This window comes from Lepus europaeus, chromosome 10, assembly GCF_033115175.1.
Source record: "Lepus europaeus isolate LE1 chromosome 10, mLepTim1.pri, whole genome shotgun sequence".
NCBI classification, from domain to species: domain Eukaryota; kingdom Metazoa; phylum Chordata; class Mammalia; order Lagomorpha; family Leporidae; genus Lepus; species Lepus europaeus.
The window spans coordinates 68,460,428-68,485,695 of NC_084836.1; the positions used below are offsets into that span (position 1 = coordinate 68,460,428).

Here is a 25,268-nt window from a genome sequence, read left to right on the forward strand (position 1 = left end):
CCCAGGGGCCCGTGAGCCGGGAGACAGCCCTGATGCAGGAAGACAGGATACCGAATGAAGCGAGCCCACCGTGACCCCACCCCCAACCCCAGCAGAAGGCCCCCAGAGATGACAAGCTATTCTGCATAGCGCTTTCATCTCTACCTCAAGTATGTGTCAGTTCTTCAATATGAAAGGTAAACAATCCTCGTGAATATTGCAAAATACAAATGAAATTTTTGTTTTCTTTTCAGCCCTAGGATTTGGTTTTACAGTGTTGTTAATGGTACAAGCCATTCGGGATCTGAGTCTCCCCTCGTACTGGCCGCAGAGCAGTACTGATTAGTTCATCTTGCAAAAAAAAAAAAAATGTGCAACAGTGGCTGCATGTCTGAGAGAAGTCTGTTAACCACGGACACGCAACGGATCCATCTGCTTGTTGGACTGGGTTTGTTTTTGTTGGTGGCGGCGGCGGTCAATTGATTGGTTAGGTCTTTCCCACCCAGCAACTGTGTATGAAAGACTTCTAAGAACTCAGAAAAAAATTGCAGCCGGGATGGAACTCTTACCGTTTTCTCCCAGATACAGTGAATGGTGCAGGGCTGGGTCCCGTCCAGAGGCTGACCCAATGCAGGGGATAGGAGAGTAGTGTCCTGTGGCGTATGGATCTCATGCATGAGTTCTGATCACGGCATGCCATCATGCAAATCATTTCTACGCATTGAACGAGCACGATGTTCGGAATCGGCCTGAGCAAGTCCTCCTCAGCCTGGAAAAAACCGGATTATTTCCCCCTACCCATCTCCAAACCACGGAAAGCCCATGTGGAGAAGATGCGCGTTATGTCAAAGAAACTGACAATTAAATGACATGGGCTAAATGTGAGTGAGTGAGTGAGTGTGTGTGTGAGTGTGTGTAGTGTGTGTGTGTGTGTGTGTGGTTTCTTTTTGCCGCTTTAGCTTAACTAATGTGAGAATGCAAATATAGTTTGCATGGACAAACAAACTTTGAAAGCGATGCTTTCTGCTTCCGAGAATCGACAGAACGGAAAAAAGTAAAATCAAATCCATTTTTTTTTTTTTTTTTTGGCTGCGGCGGAGACAACGTTGGCCCCAGCAGCCTCTCCTCGGTGTTTGTATCCTGTTGGTTTTGTCCTAAGTTGCATTGACTGATGTGGAACATGCAGTAACCACCTGCCCAAGCAGTAGAAAAAAATCTGTGAGTCCAGGGAGCGGGGTCCTGTGCCCTTGGCAGGTCACTGCTCAAGATGCAACCGTGTGACATGGAAAGCAGCGTACGCTTCGCATAGGTCTTCGGGTTCGTGTCCCCACAGCTGTTCTGAATGGATAAGATGCAGGAAGTTTGTAAACAATCGTCAAACCGTTGGCCCGCGCGAGTCTGAGCTCCGAGCGGCGGCCGGGTTCCGCTCGCCTCTAGCACTTGGACTCTCGGACCTGCTTCTGTCTCTTGGCCCTTTCCCTCCGCCCTTCCTCTGCCCGCTGCTGCTTCTCCTTCTCGGGCTTGGTCACGCTGTCGTAGGACGGGAGGGAGGCTGTGGAAGGGGTGCTCTCCTTCTTCTCCCTGTGCGCGCCTCCATTCCCCAGCTTATTGGAAGCTGTCTTTTTGCAGACGAAGCCCCGCCTCGCCAGGTGTCCCCGGTAGGCACGCTGCAGGACCACTGCGGACACCTCCTCCTGCTTGCGCCTCAGCGTGGTCGTGATGGGCTCGTAAGACACTTTGGAAGGATTGGACGCCACAAAGCGCTCCTCCATCTGCTGCCGCAAGATGTCCAGCTCCCCGCTGTCTCCCAGGACCCGCTTGGTGAAGGCAAACAGGATGTCCAGGCAGTGGATGCGGTCCCCGCTCACCATGGGCAGGTCCATGGCGATGAGCTCAATGGTGTTAGGCTTGGGCACGCGCAGCGGGTGCTCCAGCGCATCCGCGAAGTCGGCCAGCTTACAGTACTCGATGAACTGCGTGGCGTCGGGGTCGAACTTCTCCCAGATCTCGTAGAAGGTCTCGAAGTCGTCCTCGCTCAGGGGGTCTGCGCTCTCCTCCGTGGCCACGCTGAAGTTCTCCAGGATGATGGCGATGTACATGTTGACCACGATGAGGAAGGAGATGATGATGTAGCTCACGAAGAAGAAGATGCCCACCGAGGGGTTCCCACAGTCACCCTTGAAACCGCTGCCCGGGTGCTCCTTCTCCAAGCTGCAGTCCGGGGGACGGTTGAGGATGGGCAGCAGCAGCCCATCCCAGCCAGCCGAGGTGGTGATCTGGAACAGGCAGATCATGCTGTTGCCGAACGTCTCGAAGTTGAACATGTCGTCGATGCCGGCCTCGTGCTTCACGTAGGCGAAGTTGGACATCCCGAAGATGGAGAAGATGAACATGACCAGGAAGAGCAGCAGGCCGATGTTGAACAGGGCAGGCAGGGACATCATTAAGGCAAAGAGCAGGGTGCGGATCCCCTTGGCGCCTTTGATCAGACGCAGGATGCGCCCGATTCGGGCCAATCGGATGACTCGGAAGAGGGTCGGGGAGACAAAGTACTTTTCGATTATATCAGCCAGGAACATGCCTGAGGACGAGGGACAGAAGACGCTGTGTTACTGACATCGGAGCTGCCCTGTCTCCTTCCTTGTTTTTCACCTGGCACCTGGAGTCCAAAGGGCTTTGTAATAAGAGCAAGTGCCTCGCTCCGCAATCTGTACTCTCCTAATAGCACCATAGCATGTCCTCACTGCAAAGGAGACAGAAAGCCTCACACAGAGGCCTCTGTGCCCAGCAGGCAGCCCGAACAGAGGTGAGCACCTTTCTTCCCAGATCTGCTTCTGCCCCTTGCATTCCCCAGGGCGTCCACAACCCCAGAGCCGCCATCTGTCTAGTTTCACAGGATGAAACCCACGAGCTACCGAGAGCATCCCATCACACTCGGGAAATCCCACTGCATCTATTTTTAAAGATTTGTTTGAGAGGCTGAGCGACGTAGAGAGGCAGAGAGTGAGATCTTGTACCTACTGGGCCACTTCCCAAATGCCCACAATAGTCCAGCCTGGGCCAGACTGATGCCAGGAGCCAGGAACTCCATCCTGGTCTCCCAGGTGGGTGGCAGGGGCTGCCTTCCCAGGCGCATCAGCAGGAAATTGAGTCAGAAGCAGAGCTACCAAAATTCAAACTGGCACTTCGATGTGGGATGCCAGCGGGTGTCGCAAGTGGTGGCGTAACCTGCTGCACCACTGACGTCAGCCCGATTCTATGTAGCTTATCCTTTTAGATCTATATGGATTTCTTCCTGAGATTTATCACGTTTATGAGATGGATCTTGTGTGAAAATAGGTGTCGGGGCGGGCGTCTGGCGCAGCGGTTCAAGTCGCCACCAGGGACGCCCACAGCCCATACCAGAGTGCCGTCTCAAGTCCCAGCTCCTCTGCTTCTAGCCCAGCTTCTGCCCCAGACCTTGGGCCCCCTGCCTCTTATGCAGGAGACCCACATTGAATTTTGGGCTCCTAGCTTTGGCCCGGCCCAGCCCAGCTGTGGCTGTTGTGGGCATTTGGGGAGTGAAATTAGTAGATGGAATATCTCTCTCCATCTGTCTCTCTCTTTGCCTTTCAAATAAAATGAAAAAAAAAAATAGGTTCAGGGGCTGGCACTGTGGTGTAGCAGGTAAAGCCGCCACCTGCAGTGTCGGCATCCCATATGGGCGCCTGTTTGAGTCCCAGCTGCTCTACTTCCGATCCAGATCTCTGCTATGGCCTGAGAAAGCAGTAGAAGATGGTCCAAGTTCTTGGGCCCCTGTACTCGCATGGAAGATCTGGAAGAAGCTCCCGGCTCCTGGCTTTGGATCAGCACAGCTCTGGCCAATTGGAGGGTGAATTAGCAGATGGAAGACCTCTCTCTCTCTCTCTCTCTGTGTGTGTAACTCTTTCAAATAAATAAATAAACCTTAAAAAATAGGTTGAAATGATTCATTTTAACAATTCAGTGGTATTTCCTTTCACTTATCTGTCTTCCTGTGCCAGAACAGCAAGTTTTCCTGATGTGTGTACACACGGCTTTCCGGAATATTATGGCTGTTCTCCACGATGCTGTTGAATATCCATATTCATAAATGATGGGCACGAGGTCCCTGCTCCCCACATGGCCCACTTCCCTCTCACTCTGCTGTCCCCACTGTTCCATTAACACCACTGATTTTCAAGATCCTCTTCATACCTTTTTTCTTATCGTCCATCTCCCCAGCTGGAAAGATAATGGGCCCCTCTCAGAGCATCCCGATTTTGTGCTGCAAGCCATAAATGAGAGACCACTCTCAGTGGGCCATGGGGCCACGGCAGGAGCAGGACACAGAAGCAGAGCGTGGAAATTCAGGAAGGTTGTCTGTAAGACCGCAGAGCGAGCCGCGAGCCCCAGGCGCCACAGCAGGGGCAGAGAGGAGAGGGCGGGGCATGGGGAGGCAGTGCCACACTTTCCCCACTCAGGGTCTCTTCCTGTCCAGGCCCTGAGCAGTGTGAGGTTTCCGCTGACACAGGGCAGCTTGGTCTAACAGGGCAGTCTCTCTCATCCACAGGAATTCAGATAGAAGGCTACTGAATCCCCTTATTCAGAGGTTTTAAAAAGAGACTTATGGGGGCTGGTGCTGTGGCCTAGCAGGTAAAGTCGCTGCGTGCAGTGCCGGCAGCCCATATGGGTGCATGTTTGAGTCCCGGCTGCTCCACTTCTGATCCAGCTCTCTGCTGTGGCCTGGGAAAGCAGTGGAAGATGGCCCAAGTCCTTGGGTCCCTGCATCACTGTGGGTGACCCAGAAGAAGCTCCTGGCTCTGGATTCGGATTGGCACAGCTCCGGCCATTGTGGCCATTTGGGGAGTGAGCTGGTGGAAGAACTCTCTCTCTCTCTCTCTCTCTCTCTCCTTCTCTCTCCCTTTCACCATCTGTAACTCTACCTCTCAAAGAAATAAATAAAATCTTTAAAAAAAAGAGGATCCAGGGGGCAGTGTGCACCAGGACCCTGCAGGGGGAATGACGGTGCTGTGTTACCCAAGGGGACTTTGTCACGGGGACGCACAAGGCCAGCAGACTTTTGTGCTGCTCTGAAGCACAGGCCTGGAGGGGGCAGCGGGGAGAGGGGGAGGGAGGCCGGAGTTGCCGCATCGCTCAGCAGGGCCGGAGCCCTGTCTCTGCTGGTGTCAGGCAGTCCCACCTGCGGGACACAAGATGCCCTACAGGAGGCGATGCTGTGCTCGGGGTGGGAGCCGATGGGTGGCATCTCTCGGCCCACCTTCCAGGATCTTCCTCTCCACGCTGTAGGCCCCAGCAGAGTACACGCAGTCACAGAGGGAAACACGGCCTCTGGGGCCTACCTGAGTTCTGCCGCTGCCGCCTCCTGCGTGACCCTGTGCAGGTGCACAGGGGCGATGCTAACTCACGGCTGCTTCCTGGGCTGCCACAGGCCTGGACAGGGTCGCCCAGGTGCCCAGCTCAAGCTGACCCTGGCCCACGGTCAGACCCCAGTAAACGGGTGTTTCCTTTGGCAGTGGCACAACTGTGCCACCATCACAAGAAGTTTCCGGGTGATTTCATTAAGTTGAACACTCTGTTCCCTTTTCCCCTCTGCAGCACAGCCTTTCCAATCCCACAGAGCTGCGGGCACACAGCACAAAACTCACTGTGTGCTCGCCTCGCCCGGCAGGGGGTGCCCCCACCACACCTGTGTGTGTGCTCCGCCCAGCAGAGGTTGTTCACTGTACCTGTGTGTTCGCCCCGCCCGGCAGGGGGAGCCCCTGCTACACTTGTGTGCTCGCCCCGCCCGGCAGGGGGCGCTCCCCGCGCCGCGCCCCACCCACTCACCCACGATGGACAGGATGACCACCACGAAGTCAAAGATGTTCCAGCCGATGGTGAAGTAGTAGTGGCGCAGGGCAAACATCTTGAGCACACACTCGCAGGTGAAGAAGATGACGAAGACCAGGTTGATCCAGTAGAGGATGTTCTCCATCTGCTTGCTCTGCGTGTCCGTCTCCACCATCATCGTCACCATGTTCAAGCAGATGAGCATCATGATGACAATGTCGAAGGCTTGCTGCGTGACGAAGTCGAAGACGATGCCCTGGATCTTGTTCTGGGGAGGAGGAGAGGGAACGGGATTCAGCAAGGCCTTTCCCAGGGCTGGCGGGCTCCCAGATGTCCGCACTCGGGCCCCACCTGCACGGCCTCACTGCGCTGCCCGCTCGCGTATCTGATCCCGCGTGCCTCCCCGCCGGCCTCACCCTGACTCTTCTCTCTTGGCCCCGTGGTGCAGGGAGAGCTCCTTCATGCCTACTGCACGTGACACACCAGCACACCTGTGCCCCCACCAGCCCGCAAGCCGCACCCATCTCAAATCCCTAATTCCTCCAATCTCTCTCTCTCTCTTTTTTTTTTTTTTTGACAGGCAGAGTGGATAGTGAGAGAGAGAGACAGAGAGAAAGGTCTTCCTTTGCCGTTGGTTCACTCTCCAATGGCCGCTGCGGCCAGCACATCGTGCTGATCCGAAGCCAGGAGCCAGGTGCTTCTCCTGGTCTCCCATGCGGGTGCAAGGCCCAAGGACTTGGGGGGTCCTCCTCCACTGCCTTCCCGGGCCATAGCAGAGAGCTGGCCTGGAAGAGGGGCAACCGGGATAGAATCCGGTGCCCCAATCGGGACTAGAACCCGGTGTGCCGGCGCCGCAAGGCGGAGGATTAGCCTGTTAAGCCACGGCGCCGGCTCCTCCAATCTCTTGGGCCAGGGGGCAGTTTCTTTTCCTTCAGCCTCCACCCGCTCCAAGAAGACCCTGTTAATGTTTCCTCCCCACAACAGAACCAGAACCCACCCCCTCATCTGGCTGTGCCACCATGGCCACTCCAGAGGGCCCTCCTCAGTGCGGGCTGGGCTGAAGCAGACCCAACCCAATCCATGACCTCCATTTTTCTTGGCCATGGCCCTGTAATTATTTCCCGTGATGCCCCAGGTTTTATTGTAGCTGTTTATTTATTTTCTTTCTCTCATTCTCCTGCAAGCTCCATGGTAGCAGTGTCTTAAATTTTGTTCATCACAAAATATTTATAGATATTTAGATATTTGCTGAATGAATGGTAATCATTTTTTTATGAATGCTTCTTACCATGCTAAGGTTTTTTTTTTTTTTTAAACAGCTTATTTATTTGTGTGTGTGTGTGAGAGAGAGAGAGAGAGAGAGAAAGCCTATCCACTGGTTCATTCCTCAAATGCTTGCAACAGGTGGGGCTGGGTCAGGCTGAAGCTGGGAGCCGAGTTCAGCTCTCCCACATGGTTGGCAGGTGCTCAACTATTTGAGTCATCGCTGCTGCTCCCCTATGGTGCATTAGCAAGAAACTGAATCAGAAACAGAGCAGCCAGGATTGAAACCAGCACTCAAGATATGGGATGTGAGTGTCCCAAGCTGTGGCTTACCCCACTGTGCCACAACACTTGCTTCATTTACCCATGTCTGACTGCGGAAGAAAATGCATTCAGGTCCCTGTACGCAAAGAACCGGGCACAGCCTCAGACTGGTGCTGGGAGTCAGGCCCTCAGGGACACCAACACTGGGTTCCAACTTTTCTTCTCCCATCTACACACTAGAATGCCAAGGTCAGCTTTTTTTTTTGACAGGCAGAGTGGACAGTGAGAGAGAGAGACAGAGAGAAAGGTCTTCCTTTTGCCGTTGGTTCACCCTCCAATGGCCGCTGCGGTTGGCGCGCTGCGGCCGGCGCACTGCACTGATCCGATGGCAGAAGCCAGGTGCTTCTCCTGGTCTCCCATGGGGTGCAGGGCCAAAGCACTTGGGCCATCCTCCACTGCACTCCCAGGCCACAGCAGAGAGTTGGCCTGGAAGAGGGGCATCCGGGACAAGCCCGGTGCCCTGACCGGGACTAGAACCCGGTGTGCCGGCGCCGCAAGGCAGAGGATTAGCCTAGTGAGCTGTGGCGCCGGCCAAGGTCAGCTTTTTGCTTTTTTTTTTTTTTTGATAGGCAAAGCTATGGCCGGTGCGCTGCGCCAATCCAAAGCCAGGAGCCAGGTGCTTCCTCCTGGTCTCCCATGAGGGTACAGGGCCCAAGCACTTGGGCTATCCTCTACTGCCTTCCCGGGCCACAGCAGAGAGCTGGACTGGAAGAGGAGCAACTGGGACTAGAACCCGGCACCCATATGGGATGCCAGAGCCGCAGGTGGAGGATTAGCCTAGTGAGCCGCGGCGCCGGCCTGTTTTTTGCTTTTGAAAGCTGCCTTAAAGGAAAGTTCCAGGAGGAAGTCTGGCTTTGGGGGGGTTCTGTCCCCTTCCCTGGCCTGGGCCACAAGAGGCTCTGTTCAGGTTTTCTGCTGTTCCGTTCTGTCCGTCTCTCCAGGACCAGCGCCCACGTGGCTAGCGCACTGCTGCTCGGCCACTTCTGGAGGCGGGGTTGGAGGATGGGTTCGGTGTGAGCCAACCCGAGAGCCAGCCCAGGCTGCGAGCCCTGCTGGCGTAGTGGGTGCCGGGCGCTCTCACCTGCCCCTTCTCTGCCAGGGTCACCCTAGCAGTGCCTTTCCCCTAAGGGCTCCCGCCTGCACTCACCAGGGGGCGGGGGATGGGTTTCTGGGGCTTCTTGGAGCCCAGCTTCTTCATGGCATTGTAGTACTTCTTCTGCTCCTCCGTCATGAAGATGTCCTGACCTCCGAAGTAAGGGGAGGAGAGAGAGGAAGGGCTGTTACAACCGGTGCTCGGCCACAGTCCCCTCACCCAGAGCCCACACCTGCCCTTCTCCCCCGTCCTGGGGCCGGCTCAGCTCCAGGCTGTCTCCCGATGGCGTGAGGCGGACCTGGCGTGACTGATCCCAACTCCAGGAGCCACCTGCCTTGACTGGCGGCCTGGGCTCCCTGAGGCCAGCCACTTGCTGAAGCCAGTTACAACCCACGGTCTCACAACCTGTTTCTGGCCTGCTTTCCCCATGGCAATTTTGCAAGGAAAGTCTTAAAGAAGATGATTTTCCAAAAGTCCTGGTTAATGGCTCATGCATCTGAGCCGATCTTCAACCTTCGGAAGTCCTGGGGCAAGAAGGCAATCCGGAAAGTTCCTTAGTGCTTGCTGGGCAAGAGTACACTTGCCCAGTGAATGACAAGGGTCATCCACTCCATTTGCTTTGGGAAACTCGGGATCCTCTGGGCTAAGAAGGAAGTGAATTTTCCAAGGGTGATCTCTCAGTTCCCACTCTGCAGGCTTCACGTAATTGGCTGCCAGTGTAGGCCACTTCCCACCTCCGCTCCACCCTGCAGCTGTTAGGGGCACCCATTGGTGGAGGGACCCAAACTGGTAAAAAGCCCCAAGAATTCTAAGACGGCAGGTCTTTGTCACAAAGCACCCAATCCAGCCCCAAACAAAAAGAGCTGGTGGAGGCCACTGAGACACCACGGTGATGGCGCCGGCTTTGCAGAGGGCAGGAGGGGAGTTTGCTCTCCAGAGGGGGGAGGGCAGAGTGCTGTCCATCTGGGAGGACCCCGCCCCCGACCACGGGCAAGGAGGGGAGGAGACCTATCTTTTTCTTTTGTTGATTGAAGTTATCAATGATGACCCCAATGAACAGGTTCAGGGTGAAGAAGGAGCCGAAGATGATGAAGATGACGAAGTAGATGTACATGTAGATGTTGTCCTCGTATTCCGGCTGCTCGTCAGGCTGTCGAAGGGGAAGGAGCAGAGGCGAGGAAGGGTCAGCTCTTCTAGCTCACGCTGGCCACCTGAGCTGCTGAGCAGGCGGGGGCCAGGGTGGGGCCCGCGAGCCGCCCTACTGGCCTGCTAAGTGGACGAGGAGGGAAGGGCTGTCTGCCTGCTGGGAGCCGGGAGCCACACTTACCTCCAAGCCATTCTTCCCTCCCTCCCTCCCTTTTTCTCTGGCTGGGCTCTGGCTAGCAGCTTGCTTTCCCCGGATCTCAGATCTCTTCATCGCGTGCGCCCTGCCTTACCTTCCGGGAGTCCACGGCTGCATACATGATGTCCATCCAGCCTTTGAAGGTTGCCTGGCAAACAGAGCAAGGCATGAGCCTGTGCCGCGAAAGGGCTGGCTGGGAGTCTAGACAGGGGTCCGAGCGCCAGGCTGAAGTTCAGCACAGCCTCACAAGGACACAGAACTGTCTGCTGGTTAACACAAGGGGCCTCCAGAAAGTTCCTGGGAAATGGCATTAGCAGCTTAAGCTTACTTTGGTGCAAAAGTCTGAGACTGAGGCGTGATGAGGCGTCTCCAAAGTGTTCCCAGGAAAGTGTGTATTATGACAAAAAGTATCTTTATAATTAAACATTATTTTGCACCAAAATAAACTTTGCATTCATTTTCCCCACAAACTTTCTCAAGAACCCCTGCTTTGCAGGTCCCAGGACAGCTCTGGGGACCCATCGACATTTGGCAAGGAGTTGAGCAGACAGTGGTAACTGGATCAATACTATTACAAAAGCTCTTTAACAGGGGTGGTGGCAAATGCATATTCATGAGCGAATGAATGCGGGACCTACTGAAGGGGCCAAAACACAGCCTCCCACTGGGAGCTCCTTTTAAAAAGCAAAGATGCCAATTCCTGGTTGCATTTCCGGGGCAACCAAGGCCAGAACTTCCTGGCCTACCAGTTCTAGTCCGTCATTCTACTGCATCTTGCCAACAATCATGGCCAGGCAATCCAATAGTCTCCAGCCGGATTCTACCTTTTTCCAGGACACAGGAAGTTCTTTATTCATGGAAAAGACCCTAAACACCGCCTGTCCGTATCGGGTGTGGACTCACGGAACCCAGGAGCTGGCTGGCTGAGTGACCCTGGCTACATTTGTTTTCTGGAGCTGCCTCCATTCGATTTTTTTTTTGACAGGCAGAGTTAGACAGTGAGAAAGAGAGAGAGAGAAAGGTCTTCCTTTTTCCGTTGGTTCACCCCCTCAAGTGGCAGCTACGGCTGGCGTGTTGCAGCTGGTGTGCTGCACTGATCTGAAGCCAGGAGCCAGGTGCTTCTCCTGGTCTCCCATGCGGGTGCAGGGCCCAAGGACCTGGGCCATCCTCCACTGCCCTCCCGGGCCACAGCAGAGAGCTGGACTGGAAGAGGAGCAACCGGACAGAATCTGGCGCCCCAACCGGGACTAGAACCCGGGGTGCCGGCGCCTCAGGCGGAGGATTAGCCTAGTGAGCCGGGGCACCAGCCCCCATTCAGTTTTGATTTGTGGCTGCAAGTCTCTTGAATTGGGATGGGACAACAGCAAAAGAGCTTTGGGGCAGGATAAATTCCGTCTCACTTTATTTTACTGCCGGCTCACAGGGTGTGCCTGCTTGCTACGCACGCACCGTTAGGCTGAGAGCTTTGCCTGCACCAACACATTTAATCCTCTCAACAACAGTATAGCGTAGGCCTAGTAATAACCATCATGAAAATACACAATGGCAATTACCATTAATGAAGCACTGTTATGTGGCAGGCATTGTGCTAAGAAACTTAAAAAATCACAGGGGCCGGTGCTGTGGCGTAGCGGGTAGAGCCGCCGCCTGCAGTGCCAGCATCCCATATGGGCACCAGTTCAAGTCCTGGCTGCTCCACTTGCGATCCAGCTCTCTGCTATGGCCTGGGAAGGCAGTAGAAGATGGCCCAAGTCCTTGGGCCCCTGCACCCACGTGGGAAGACCTGGAGGAAGCTCCTGTTTCCTGGCTTCGGATCAGCACAGCTCTGCCTGTTGTGGCCAACTGGGTAGTGAACCAGTGGATGGAAGACCTCTCTCTCTCTCTCTCTGCCTCTCCTTCTCTCTCTGTGTAACTCAGACTTTCAAATAAATAAATCTTAAAAGAAATCACAAATCCCGTGAGTATCCACGCAAGCTGTTATTATCCACACTTAATAGATGGAGAAACAGAGGGGCCAAGGAACTTGTCCAAGTTATCCAATACACAGCAGAGGGCGGCTCAACTCTACAGCTGAATCTGCCATGTGCGTTTGCACTATGTCATTTTGCTGTCCGGATGTCCCCAAAATCTGGGGGGGAAAGAAGTGATGAAAACAAAATCCAGCCCAAAGAGATCGGTCTGCGGAGTTGCAGTCAATCCCTCCTTACCGATCCCACTGGTGCTGTCTCCGAGGGCGGGGACGCGAGCGGCCGCCTGGCAGCCCTGGGTTCTCCCTCTTTAGTGTAGCTAAAATGTAGGGTGATTGGATTCCACCAAAATGATCCCCCCCTTTTTTTGTCTATGCACTTGTTCTCCTGTTTTTTTTTTCCTCCCAATTCTTCAACTACAATGACTTGGGGAGAGAAGTGCCGTCTTACATGGCAGAAATCTTATTGTACGTACAACTCTGCTTCTGAGCACAGCTCAGGGGTCCCTTAGCGTGGAAACCTGGGAGGGGCCAGAGAACAGGCAGGCGAGCCCTCTCCTTCCCCACCCCCAATCCAGGTTGGGGAATGATCTCGTTCCCACCACCCTACTGAGAGTAACCATGATTCGGGGAGCAGGGCTGAGAAGGCAGGGCATGGGGGAATGCCGGCTGCCGCCTGGATTTCAGGGCGCTAAAGGATGGATGCGTGCCACTTACCACTTGAAGAAGAGCCAGGTACCCCGCCCCGACGTTGTCAAAGTTGATTTTCACATTCTTCCATCGGATCTCGGTATTGTTCCCTTCCATGAGCTTCTCACAGTCGGTTTTATTGTTGACAATTTCGATCTTGAACCGGACCTCGGAGGTCTCGTTAAAGCAGTAGTGGTACTTTCCCGCGAACAGGTTAACACCCATGATGCTGAAAATCAGCCAGAAGATGAGACACACCAGCAGCACATTCATGATGGAAGGGATGGCGCCCACCAAGGCATTTACCACCACCTGCGTTGGAAGGGGGAGGCTGCTGAGTGTCCGGAAACACAGAGGGGCAGGCGCGTTCTTTTCGTTTCCAGGAGGGGAATGACATGTCTGTGCCTTGTTCCTCTAGGGAAGCCCCAAGTTCCCTTTGCAATCAGAGTAATCGGATGGATCCGCAGGCAGGATCCGGAACGTCTAAGTCTCTGAACTTGACTTTGAGGAATTTGAATACATCTTTACTGAAACGCAGGCAAATTGTCCCTGCCAAGCTTAGAGCTCACTCCTCGGCACAACCTGGGACTGAACACAGTACTGCTCAGTCCCACTGGAGTCTCCCTCTGCCTCAACTCAGGGAAATTTGCCCCTGTGGGCGAACTGTGAGGAATTTCAAGCTCATGGGCTGTCTTCCGATGGACATTCCCCCTCTGAGAAACAAGATAGGACCGTTCAAACCACACAGAGCCGCCCTCGAGACCGGCGGCAAGTTAACATCTCTCTTGTCTGTGCAAGGCCATGTATCAGATGTCAGGCAATAGCTGAGCATGCATAGTTTGCAGGCTCAAGAAAAAAGAAAAAAGCTATATTCCCTCTACCAAACAGTATAATAGAATCAAATCCGAACAGGTGTGCTTGTCACTCGGGGTCACTGTTCTGCTGAGCCTCTCTTTGCCTGGTGCATCTAAGAGTCTGCTCGAATTCCAGGGTTTGATTCCATTCTTCCCGATGTATTACCCAAAAGAATGACTGAGATGGGGTGTGTGTGTGTGTGTGTGTGTAAAGGTTTGGGTGACAGCACTGCCCTGGAAACTTAAAAACTGGCAGATGGTTAAGAGTCAGGAATAACAATAATAATAACAATAAATTATAATAATAAAAAGCAAAGGAAAAATCCCTTTGAGAACAGAAGCTTCTGGGGTGTTTGTTAATCTGGGTTTTGCTTTGCATGGGTGGTGAGAGAACTTGGACAACATCGCACTGCTGTAGCAGCTTTCGTGGGGGGAGTTCAAGTGCTCACACTAACACTTCAGGTGGTGGGACGGAAAAGAAGGCTGGTTTCCATTTCTGCCCTGATTTTAATAAGCAAAAATAATGCTCCTTCCTTTTCCTGGTATCCGGGAAGGCTAGGAGAGTTAAGACACCAGGTACAAGTGAAGTCTGTCTTCTACAGTTTTGTTCAGAGGCAGTGACAGGTGTCAATCACCAATGTCCCTGCTTAATGACAGGCGTGGCTGGCTCTATCAGTCAGCCCAGCGCAAAGATGGGCCGGTCATACTGGGCAGGGACACCAGGGGGCAGTGCTGAGCTCTCACGGGCCATAGCAGGTTTGGGTTTTCCAAAGCTGGGTTCTGTTTTTGCCTTAGCCTGCATGGTCACGCATTAGACCGGGTGGTGGGGAAGAGCCCTCTCTTCCATTCTACATGAACAAAGGTGACAAGAAGCCTGCTACGGAGCCACGCTTCCTTTTAGGTGAGCACATTTGTTCTGTGTTTCTCCGATTCTTATATGGAGGTTTTTGGATCGAGAGGCAGTTACTTCTTAATTTTAGACCAAGAAAGCTCTTCTAGACCTGATGGCTCTGTCACTGGTATAGAATGCTCACCACTTTCTCAATGGATTATCACTCTGAGCAAGCAAAGCCAGACTATCCAAAACTCAGGAAATGCTCCATGTTAACTTTGGAAGAATGAGAGTTGTATTTACTGGTTGAGCTGGTTTGGCCATGGCTCACTCTTTGGTGAGAACACCAAAAAGCAATGCAAAGTGGCAAAGAACAGGCAAGGTGGGGGGGATGGTCCACAGATGGAATGGTCACTTCGCAACCAGGAAGAAAGGGGATTATGGGAAGAGTTCAAAGGTCAAGTCTACGTGAGCTTGGGTGAGAGACAATGACCTTACAGTAGACCACTGCAGATGGGATCTAGGGAAGCAGACCCCCAAAAGGTTAAACTCCCAGCGGGGTCTGTGTGCCACAGTGAGATCCAGGGTGAGGGTCACAGCACAGGAGGGTCATCGGCCAGTGTACAAAGTTCTCTTTGAACGTGTAGATGCACAGATCTCACCAAAGGCATTGATGCATTAAACTATATATATATATTTTTTTGCTAAACCTTGCTCCCTGGAGCGACACAGAACCTTGTAAAATCCATTGCCTCTGTTAAGACACAGAAGTACTTTTATTTGTTAATCATTACCAAAGGAAAGACTTCTGGGTTCTGTGCCTAAAACAGCAGAGAGAGTTGATGCAATTCACTGATTTAAGTTCTTTGCTGTGAGCCTTGGCTCCTAAGTGGCAGTCTCATAGGTTAAGTAGAACTGAGCTGGGCTACGCATAGAATGTGTCGTTCTGCCACTATTCTTGGCAACCAAAGAGCAAGAGACTACGCTTTTTACTTTGGGCTCCCTGCTGAAGATACAGCATGAATGGCCACTCCAGTCTCCCCTGAGAGTCACTTAAGCAATTGCATGACCCCGTCTGCTCACTACCTGCTCTCCAGAAGCTCCACGTTGCCCTCACTAGGGACGCAATCCACTACTGTTGAGAACCCAGCCAGCCTAGACCTGGTGCTCGAAGTTAGGTTCCAGCAATCCACAAAGAGTGAGTTTCTTCATTGGAAGCTTACACCTAGTAATTGATACGCATCTCACCCAATTGATGAGAACATTCCAATGGAGACTAATTTTACAGCATTTGTGTCTTCTCTGTAATGCCTGGGACACTGCTGGTGCTTGCTAAACAAGATCCAGGTCCGTCAAATAGCTTTGGACATCTGGCAGAGGGAACATGGCCTTCATGGACAACCACGCACTGGCGACCAACAAACACGCATGCATGCATCATAGCGCCACTATGAGGGCCTCTCAGAAACTTCACAGCACGGCAAAGAAAAAAAATCTCTGAATGAAGATGACGATGGAGGAGAGAAAAGCAAAGAACTACATTAGGGAAGTGTTCCTTTGCCGGGAGCGGGAGTGTTTCAATTTTCTGGTCTTTGGTTTGAGGAAGGAGAGGAGGAGCAGACGGAAGTCAGCATCCCAGGACAGGCTGGGGCCAAAGGCATCTGAGCCTATAAGATCGGAGCAGCAGAGTGACAGTTGAGGCCATCCCCACGGACGCTGTTCACTTCACTTCCTCAGGATCGCTGACTGAAACCATCTAAGGGCAGGCTCTCAAAGCAACCCAAACCGAACGATGAAAAACAAAAAACCACCACATGCACCTTCTCTATTCAAAACCCATCTCAATGCAACGGGCAGACCGAACTGCTGATTCCCAGGGGAGCTTGACAAGGAGCCTGCTCGAATTCCATCTCGCCTCCTTGCAGTCGCTCTTCCATAGGAGGGCTGGGAAACTATAGGACAGGGATGGGACCCAGGGACTCAGCCAGTGTCAGCACTGACGGCTACACCCTGCACCACAGCGTCCTTTCCTGCAACGCTTGGCATCAAGTTGCCACTTTGGGCTCAAAGCCCTTCTTCCCCACATTACGAGGCCATTTCAAAGAGTTCGTGGAAAATAGGATGATGAGGTCAGACTTTATTTTGGTGCAAAAAGCTTGGGAAATCCTGTGGACAGTTTTTTATTTTTCACCCAGTGCATTTCCCATGAACTTTTGGAAGGGCTGCCACCTTGGATCAGAAAAGACTTCGGTGCAGATGCTTTTCAAATAGAACTATTTTTTTTCCCTAGTGCTTCTCAAATAGAACTTTCCAGAACTTACCCACTCTGGACCCCTGGGCTCCTTGACTCTGCGAAAGCTGATGGGTGAGCTATTTGGGAGTCCAGGGAAGGGGAGGAGAAGAGCTGACAGGGAAAGACACAGCTGCCACCAGGGCTCCTGGATCCATGTTACTGCAAATAGGCACCAGCTGGCCTGTGAGGCCCGCCTCTGCCACAGCCTGGCCGGGCAGGAACCGGCATCCAGATGGACAGGTGAGTTCAGAGGCTGGGGCGGGCATTACTGGGGCTTTCTCCAGGGATTGCCAGTCTCCTGTGAGGAGCCCCGGGAACAGCCTTGGGGTCCCCTGGGCTACGGAGCTCAGCTCCAATGCTGCCAGTCCTTTGTCCAGTGAGCTTCCAGGGGCCCAGGGGCCTGTGTCTCAGCCAGCAAAGTGGATAATCAGCTTGAACAGAACAAGTATGATCCACGACAACATGCACTTCTCCTGAAAAAATGTGGGGTGGCCGGGGGGAGGGTAGCCCGGGGGGGATTCTGCACGTGAGCCCTGGGCAACATCTATTTTCTCTCTCTCTCTCAACCTAGCCCAAGTCTAGCAATAACTCTACTGCACACATTCTGAAACCTCTCTTATCTGTGGGAGAAAGGCTCAGAAGCCCAGGCTTGTCTGTTTAAATAATAAACCTGGATGTCTCCCGCTGTGGAGCTGCCTGTCCTGCATTTGTGCAGTAAACCAAACTGCACTGTGCTACACAAGAAACCGCCTGGGTCCGGGTCCGAGCAAACCTCAGTAGCAAAGTGAGACCCGCATGGTTCACGGCCACTTCGCCTCTCTGCAGCCATGGGGGGCGTCACCGGCTGGTGGCTGGGGGAGGTGGTGGTGGGGTCACAGAGGAAGCAGCCCCACCCTGGCACCTCGTCTTGTCCAATCGGTCTTGCCTCGCCTAGGCAACCTTCACAGGGGAATTCTCACTTAGACTCTTGAGCTCTGCACGTTTCAAACAATGTGTTCTCTGGTTTGCTCTCCTGCATGAATTCAACACGTGGTCCGAAACGAGTTTTCTTGGTCTCCTTAAGCGTTAACAGACCTCTCTGGTAACCGTAGGACAACGCTGACCAACCAGGGCCGGTTGTTTGTTTGATTTTAGGCAATTGGCTGCGTGGTGTGCATTAAGTTATTCACACAGAAAGACAGAAGGTGGCACCCCCAAGGGGGCGCCTTGTACTGTTTGGGTGTGGGCGGGTCCAGAGAGATTTGCAGGCACCTAGCTGAGAGGTGCACCTGCCCAGGGTTCGTTGCTCCGGCAGTGTCAGCCTTGGGCGGACCGGACAGCGTGGGGTGAGGAAGAAGCTTTGCTACCAGACAAGAGGCTGCCAGTCCTCGCGGGGACTGGGTTGAGAACAACAAGGTGCAATAAGAGGAATCAGGATAGACAGAAAAGCATTTCTTCTCCCGGGGCCATGCCAAATTCTGCTCGGTCCCCACTTCCCAAGGCCCCTGCTCAGCTGCTTTCTCGGTGGTGGCTCCAAGGCCACAGCGCCCCCTCGCGGCCCTCTCCCTGCCTTGCAGCCCCGTGCTTTTCGGTGGGTCTTGGGTGGGTGGGGGGGCACAATTCCCCTTCTTTGCACCTGGTGATTCTCCCTATGGTATCAACAGCCCAGAAAAGAAAAAAAAAAAAAAGCCGTCCCCGAACGCTACAGGTAAGCCAGGCCACATGAGGACAGCCCACGTGAACACGTTCTGCGATGGGGCCCACACTGCTGTGATGAGGCAGCCCGGTGCAACGCCCCTGCCCACGCGTGTGTGTGCGCGCGCGCGGGGCGGGGGACGGGGCGCACGGCGGAGGGTCGGACCGCAGCTGCGTCACACAGGTCGCATCTTAACGACCCCCCGCACCGTGTGATCGGTTCTGGCATGCTGACAGTTCCCGGTGGCATGCAGAAGGATCAGCCCGCTCTCTCTCTCGGTAGCTTACCCTCATGCCTTCAAATCGTGATAAGGCTCTTAAGGGTCTCAAAGCTCTTAGGGTCCTAAGGGATTTAATGGCACCTAGTTCCGAGTAGCCCAGGGCATTAGCTATAAGGCTGACTAGAGAGACCTACACCGGAACAGAGGAGAAAAAAATAAAAAACAAAAAACAAACAAACAAAAAAACAAAGGGAAGAGAAGAAAGCAGAGGTTCCAGAGAGTTAGAACACAGCCCCTAGCACTGGTGACACGGATCGCTCCCCCCACCCCTGCCCCGCCCCGCCCCGGTCAAGGACGGTGGGTGACACCAGCTGCCTACTTCAACTTGACTCAAACGACCTGGAAGGAAAGGTGGTTGAGAGAGGCAGAAGAAAACAACAACAACAACAACACAGAGGGAGGAGGCAGTCGCGAGGAGGAGGCGGTCGGGCACACGCAGGCGTTGGACAGGGGAGGAGGTGGGGGCGGGGAGGGTGAGGATGAGCGAGTTTCCACCGGAAGAAGAGGAGCCTGAGAGTTGACAAGAGCCTTACCCTCGCCCTGCATAGTCTGCGGGGTCCCAGCAGTTCCCATTAAATTAAGCCAGACAAATTTAATGGCACCTATGGAAAAGAATACAGGTAAATACGCGTGCCCCACGCCAGCTGCCCCTCCTCAGCTCACTCACGACCCTGGGTTGACCAACGGGGGACACAGCTGCGTGTTCCGGAGCTGCGCGAGTCCCCGCAGCCCCCGGGGAGGAGCGCGCTTGCGGCTCCGGGAGAACTCGCCCAAGCCGCTCCCCCTGCTCTCCCTTGTAACTCTAGCAATCTTTCCGTCTTGGAAGCACAATCCCGAGACCTTCGCGGGACCAGAACGTGGGTGGGTCTGGACAACGGAATCCAGACTTTTCCTTAGCGTTCCCCGTGCTTGCCTTCCAAAGAACTGGCCTCCGCTCTGTCCGTTTCCGGGACAGTCTTCTATGGTTCCAGTGTGGTTGGATTCACAGCTGGAGGAGGGGGCGGGTGCTGTGGCGCGGTGGGTGAAGCCACCTCTTGGGATGCCCACAGTCCGCATCAGAGCGCCTGGTTCGAGTCTCGGCTACTGTGCCCTCTGCTCGTGAGCAGAGTGGGAGGCAGGAGGTGATGGACGGAGAACTTGAGTCCCCGTCACCCAGGTGGGAGACTCAGATGAGCCCTAAGCTCCTGGCTTCAGGTCAGCCCAGCCCTGGCTGTTGTGGGCATTTGGGGGAGTGAACCAGCAGATGGAAGTTCTCTCTCTCTCTGTCTCAGTCTCTGTTGCTCTGCCTTTGAAATAAGTAAATATTTAAAAAAAAAAAATAAAAAAAAAAAGCTTGGGAGAATTCTTAAGGGAAAAAATTTTTTTTCCCTTTATTTTATAGATCAGGAAATTGCGACCTAAACAGAATTTGCCTGCTCTGGAGCCAAGATTAAAGACCCCCGTTGCGAGCTCCTAGGCCAATTTCTCCTGTGGCAATGTCCCAACAGGAGTGAACAAGCATCTGAAAACCTGCACTGGCTTCCGCGGAGAGAAGTCTTCAGGTTCCCAGGCTCAAGCGCTCTCCGGTTCTTGCACAGGCAAACTTACCTTGTTCTACCAGAGCTGTCAGGGCAGAGGCCACAAGGACCCCCCTCCCCTGGGGTACTGCGTTCACCTCGGGCTGTCAGGCCTGATCCTAGAGACTCAGGGCGCCAAGGCCCGAGAAGGCGCGTGCACACACACACTTTTTAAAATGAAACACTTGCAATTAGGCAGCCGGCCAGCAGGGGGCAGAAGAGGTGTGAGCAGGTTCCAAGTTTACAAAGCCGTGTGAACCCTGACCTATGCCTGCACTCCGGCAGTACCCAAAGCAAATCTGGCCCCAGATGGCAGCCCCTCCCGGCTGCCCACGTCCTCTGACGGGTGCACGGTCCCCAGTCCATCTCTGCCTCCGCGGTCTCCCCACAGCAACACGGACCGGCCATGGCCACTTTCCTTCTGCTAAGAAATTTAGGCACAGGCGTCTTTTGCCTACTAGCGGCAGGTGCAACCAACTCTTAACCCCAAACAACCAAAAGCTACCAGACTCTTAGGGAGGCTGTCACAGACACATCTGGGGTGAGCTACCCTGTTCAGAACGCCCCTGGGTCAGCTCCGTTCTGGGAAACATGCCAGGGAAAGATGGCCAAAGCATCCAGCTTGGAGTGGCTCTTGGCCTCACACCAGAGACAGAGACCCCAGCTCCTGAAGGTGGGCGACTTTGTCTGCTACCAAATGGGGAGAAGCGGGGAGGAGGCATGGGCGGGCTGGTTCTCCACGCTGCTCCCAGGGACCCCGCTGCTCCGCCCATCAGACTGGCCAGGGTGGCCCAAGGCACAGCTCATCCTCAGCAGGTGAGGGCGCTCTTGTCATCCTCTGAGTCTCCATGTTAACTCCCCGCCGGAGACAAGCAGAACATTGCTTAAAGTAAGCTTGCAGGAAAGCGGTGAACCTTAACACAAAAGCGAGTGGTGAGAAAGCGACAGGTCCGGGCGGCTGTCCGGCTGCAGGCATGGTGGAGGACAGAGAGAGACACTGGGGGGTGCTTTTTCAAAACCACAGGACATTGTCCAACAGAGAAGGTTTTCGGAAATGCACGCTCAGGACGGAGTGCGTGGTCTCGGGAAGCCCCCTGGAACAGACGCAGTCCCGCACGTGACTGGAAACCAATTTCCCTGGAGGAAAAAGGCGGAGTTATCCTATAGCACACGCTGTCCAGGGCAAGGACCTGCGCAGAGGCAAATGCTGTGTCCGGCTGGAACCCTGGCTTGTATGCAAAGACAGCTGAGCCTGGACGGTGTCTGGGTTATCCCCAGGAGTCTAAAATGTGCTCTCAGCAGCTTTCAGGGGGGCAACAGGATGACTGACAATCTCTTAGGGAAGCAAACAGGGGCGGGGTAGGGGGAGGAGAAACAGACACAGACATCACGGCCTCCCAGGGACCCAACGAGGGAAGAGGCTCTTGGACAGTGCTGCGCTAGTACCTAAATGTGCACCTGCCACACGCAAACACCCAAGGAGCCGCACAGACCCAAACAGACAGCAAGAGCTCCCGCGGTTCCGGCTGGCCAGGTGCTGGGCTGAGCCGCCTTGCCAGTCCACAGTGCACAAGGGGCAACCAGTGGAGCCAGCATGATGGATTGGGGAAGTCCCTACTGAGCACGCCGTGCTGGTGACTAGTGCAGGAGCCCCAAATTTGCAGGTTCAAGGGGAGCTGCCCTTGCTGCATCCTCTTGCAGTCCCCACAACACCCGGCAGGAGGCGCTGTGGACACACATCTGGTGAGCCAAGAGCAAATGAAATCTTCCTGGGAGTGCCTTGTCGGGAGAATGTTGAATTTCCTCAGGCCTGAAGCGGGCCAGGGGCCCCTGGAAGCTGGGACCATGCCTGCCTGTCCCCTGGGGGTACTTGTGACTTCTTGGGACAACTGCTACACAGAGAACTGTATTCCATTTGTGTTGTTGACCAACAGCTGGCACAGAAGGTTCTCGGAAGCCAGTGTTACAGCAACGGGGTTAACGGAGCAGAAGCTGGAGGGACTGGCGGGCGCTGTCAGCTGGCTGTATGCCTGCTTTATGCTTGCTACTTCATCCCACCAGAAGTAACAAGAATGTGTCTGGAATGAATGGTGATGTGAGACATGCTGACAGCCTTTTGCCACATCTCTGGGTACCAAGGCAAGTGGGAGTCCCTGGTCAATATTCTGGGAATTCTGAGGTGCCTCCCTCCTTGGGAAGAGGATGGTGGCTGAAGCTAAGCCATGGTGGGGAAGCTTTGTTCCAAACCACAGCCTCCCTAGGGATGGTAGGAGTGTGCCCATGTCTGTGCATGGGGACTTCAAAAGGTTCATGGAAAATGGAATGGAAAGACAAGCTTATTTTGGTGCAAAAAAACAAATTCTGAAATCCATGCATAGTTGTTTTCATAATACACATTTCCCAGAACTTTAAAACAAATTAAAAATAATTTATTCGAGAGGCAGAGAGAGAAGGCGGGGGGAGGAGAGAGGAGGGAGAGAGATCTTCCATCTGCTGGTTCACTCCCCAAATTCCTGCAACAGCTGGGGCTGGGCCAGGCTGAAGCTGGGAGCCTAAAACTGAATCCAAATCTCCCATGTGGGTGGCAGGGACCCAAGAACCTGAGCCGCCACCGCTGCCTCTCAGGGTTCTGGAATCCAGGGCTGGGGCCAGGAATTGGTGCCAGACACCTCCCCCCCCGCCAACCATAAGTGAAGCACAGGCATTTTAACCAGTGTCTTAACCACAAGGCTAAATGCCCATTCTTCCATGAGCTTCTTGAAGACCCTTGGCGTCTGTCTTGAGTTTCTGGAAGGTGCAAGAGATTGAGGGGCTCCCACAGGGGTCCCACAGGTCCCGAAGAACTACTCTGAAGCGAGGATAGTGCTGTCTCCCCTTCTACTGAGAGGGCTGGGCCAGCCACACTTCAGTTCTCTGCACCGTGGCGCTTTAAGACTCAGAGCCGCAGCATTCTGTCTGTCTGTCTGTCTGCCTGCCTGCCTGTCTGGGGGAAGTGGAGGGCCTTCTGCTGAGAGGTGTGGTCCACAGCTGTGGAAGAGAGTGCCAAAGCTCTGTGCTCCCATGGCCTCGTGCGAGGACTCTCTGGGGCTGGCCGATCTGGTTCACCTTAAGGGCACAGGGTAGCTCCCCCTCTCCCCCGGCCCGCCCTCCAGAAGTCAGGATGGTAGGTAAGTGGCACCTGCAGATTATGTGTCAGGAAGGGAATCATTTATAGGATGGTGGGCTCCTGTCCCCTAAGCAAGGCTGCTGTGCTGTTCTACCCTAGGCCCCAGCATTGGCCGCCCAGCCCTAAACGCACCAACCCAGCATCCACCTGCTACACAGGACATGAACTGCCCATGGGTCCTGGGCCCGCATTCCCGTTTACTCTTTCCTTGCATGCTGGGAGAAAAAAAATGGCTTTAGTTATCACACTGAATGAGAGAAGAGCCACCATCGTTAGGAAAGCTGACGAGGAGTGAGCACTGCTGGCGTGAGCCGCGGTGGAAGAAGACGCAGCTTCCAACCTGAAAAGCAACACAGGGTGGGGTGGGGGGCGGCGGCACGGTCACCATGCTGGGAGATGGTCCCCAATCCTGGAGGGAAAGAGAGACGGATCGGGTCTGGTGAGCATGGTTAGAAGGGGGAAGGGGAGTGCCTGTGCTTGGTGGAGACACCTTCTTCCAGATAAACTGACTGGTTCCGGCGAGCCTGGTACCAAGACTCGGGTCAGATGGGAGAGTCCACGGGCACGGCCAGCAGGAGAGTCCACGTAGGTCCCGAGACAACCACCTCCAGCCCAGAGCCCCCCCCCCCCCCATTCTGCCCGCAGCAGGAGAGCACAGCCCCTCCCTGCTCCTGGGACTTCATCTGTGACCCCGCTCTCTCCTAATCCCTGAATCTACACGAAGCAGACCCGCCAGAGCTGTAACTGCAGGGACTCCCGAGTTTCCTGTGCCTGGCATTAAGACCTGGGACTCTTCTGAAGCCCAGCCCACGCCCACGCCCATACCACGCCCATACCACGCCCACGCCACGCCCCGGCTCCTCTACACCCTGGACCCCAGGCTGCCTCCAGCCTGCTTTCCGTTTTCCCACTAGCGGCGGTGGCAAAATAGAAAGCCAGACACGTACGGCCACGATGAGGAAGTCCAGCCAGCACCAGGCGTTGGTGAAGAACTTGACGAAGCCGTAGGCCGTCCACTTGAGCAGCATCTCCAGGATGAAGATGTAGGTGAAGACCTTGTCGGCGTACTCCAGGATGGTGCGGATGGTCCGCCTCTGCTCAATGTAGATGTCCTCAAAGGCCTGAAAGAGAGGCGGCGGCTGCCCGTGACGGTGGCCTTGAGGCCGCCCCTTGCTGCGCGCGCGCTCTTGATTTCCCAAACAGCTCTGCCGAGCTGAGCAGGGTGTCATGTCCACGCTCCACGATTCAGCCACCTGAAATCGTTCAATGACTTCCAGCATAGTTGGGATCAGGTGTCTGTTTTTTTTTTTTCTGTCCACATTGACATTAGAACCTTCCACCCTGAAGAACTCTCACACACTTTGTCAGTCACCTCCCTCTCCCTGCCCCCCGGCAAGTCCTAGGGCTTCTCGGCACCACACATTCAAGGCTCACCCGTGTGCAGCCCATGCCAGCCCCTGTCCACCTGTGACCGAGCACATGCTAATGTGTGGCTGGCTGTCCCACACTGCACTTTATTACCCATGAACATTCGTGGTGTGCGTGTCTTTTGGCCACCGTCCGGATATGTTTTTGCGTGGACATATGAGTTTATTTTTCTAGGGTATATGCCTAGGATTAGAATTGCGGGATTGGGGCCAGCGCTGTGGCGCAGCGGGTTAACGCCCTGGCCTGAAGCAACGGTATCCCATATGGGCGCCGGTTCGAGACCCAGCTGCTCCTCTTCCGATCCAGCTCTCTGCTGTGGCCTGGGAAAGCAGTAGAAGATGGCCCAAGTCCTTGGGCCCCTGCACCCACATGGGAGACCCAAAAGAAGCTCCTGGTTCCTGGCTTTGGGTTGGCACAGCTCTGGCCATTGCGGCCAGTTGGGGAGTGAACCATCAGATGGAAGACCTCTCTCTCTCTCTCTCTCTCTCTCTCTCTACCTCTCTCTGTGTAACTCTGACTTTCAAATAAATAAATCTTTTAAAAAAATTGCAGGATCATAGGGTAAATCTGTGTTTGATTTTTTTTTTTTTTGGGTTGAGGAAATTGCCAATCTGGTTTCCAGAGTTGGCTGTGCCATTTCACGTTCCCGCCAGGGGAGTATGAGGATTCCAGACATG

At 54.3% G+C, this 25,268-nt stretch overlaps 1 protein-coding gene across 9 annotated transcripts in view; it reads right to left on the reverse strand.

The window, feature by feature from the left end:
• Window positions 1-1,110: 1,110 nt before the first annotated feature.
• SCN8A (sodium voltage-gated channel alpha subunit 8) overlaps window positions 1,111-25,268 on the reverse strand; it is a 103,744-nt gene continuing 79,586 nt past the window's right edge. For 7 of the 9 annotated variants that reach the window (XM_062202207.1, XM_062202201.1, XM_062202204.1 and 4 more), the window contains 8 exons: window positions 24,111-24,284; window positions 18,449-18,571; window positions 12,535-12,819; window positions 9,946-9,999; window positions 9,522-9,659; window positions 8,564-8,668; window positions 5,827-6,097; window positions 1,111-2,560 (listed from right to left, as the gene is read on the reverse strand). In XM_062202207.1, the coding sequence (XP_062058191.1) occupies window positions 1,413-2,560; window positions 5,827-6,097; window positions 8,564-8,668; window positions 9,522-9,659; window positions 9,946-9,999; window positions 12,535-12,819; window positions 18,449-18,571; window positions 24,111-24,284 (2,298 nt within the window). In that variant the 3' untranslated portion in view covers window positions 1,111-1,412. The remainder of the gene's footprint in view (window positions 2,561-5,826; window positions 6,098-8,563; window positions 8,669-9,521; window positions 9,660-9,945; window positions 10,000-12,534; window positions 12,820-18,448; window positions 18,572-24,110; window positions 24,285-25,268) is intronic. The other 2 variants (XM_062202205.1, XM_062202206.1) reach the window with 1 other exon arrangement.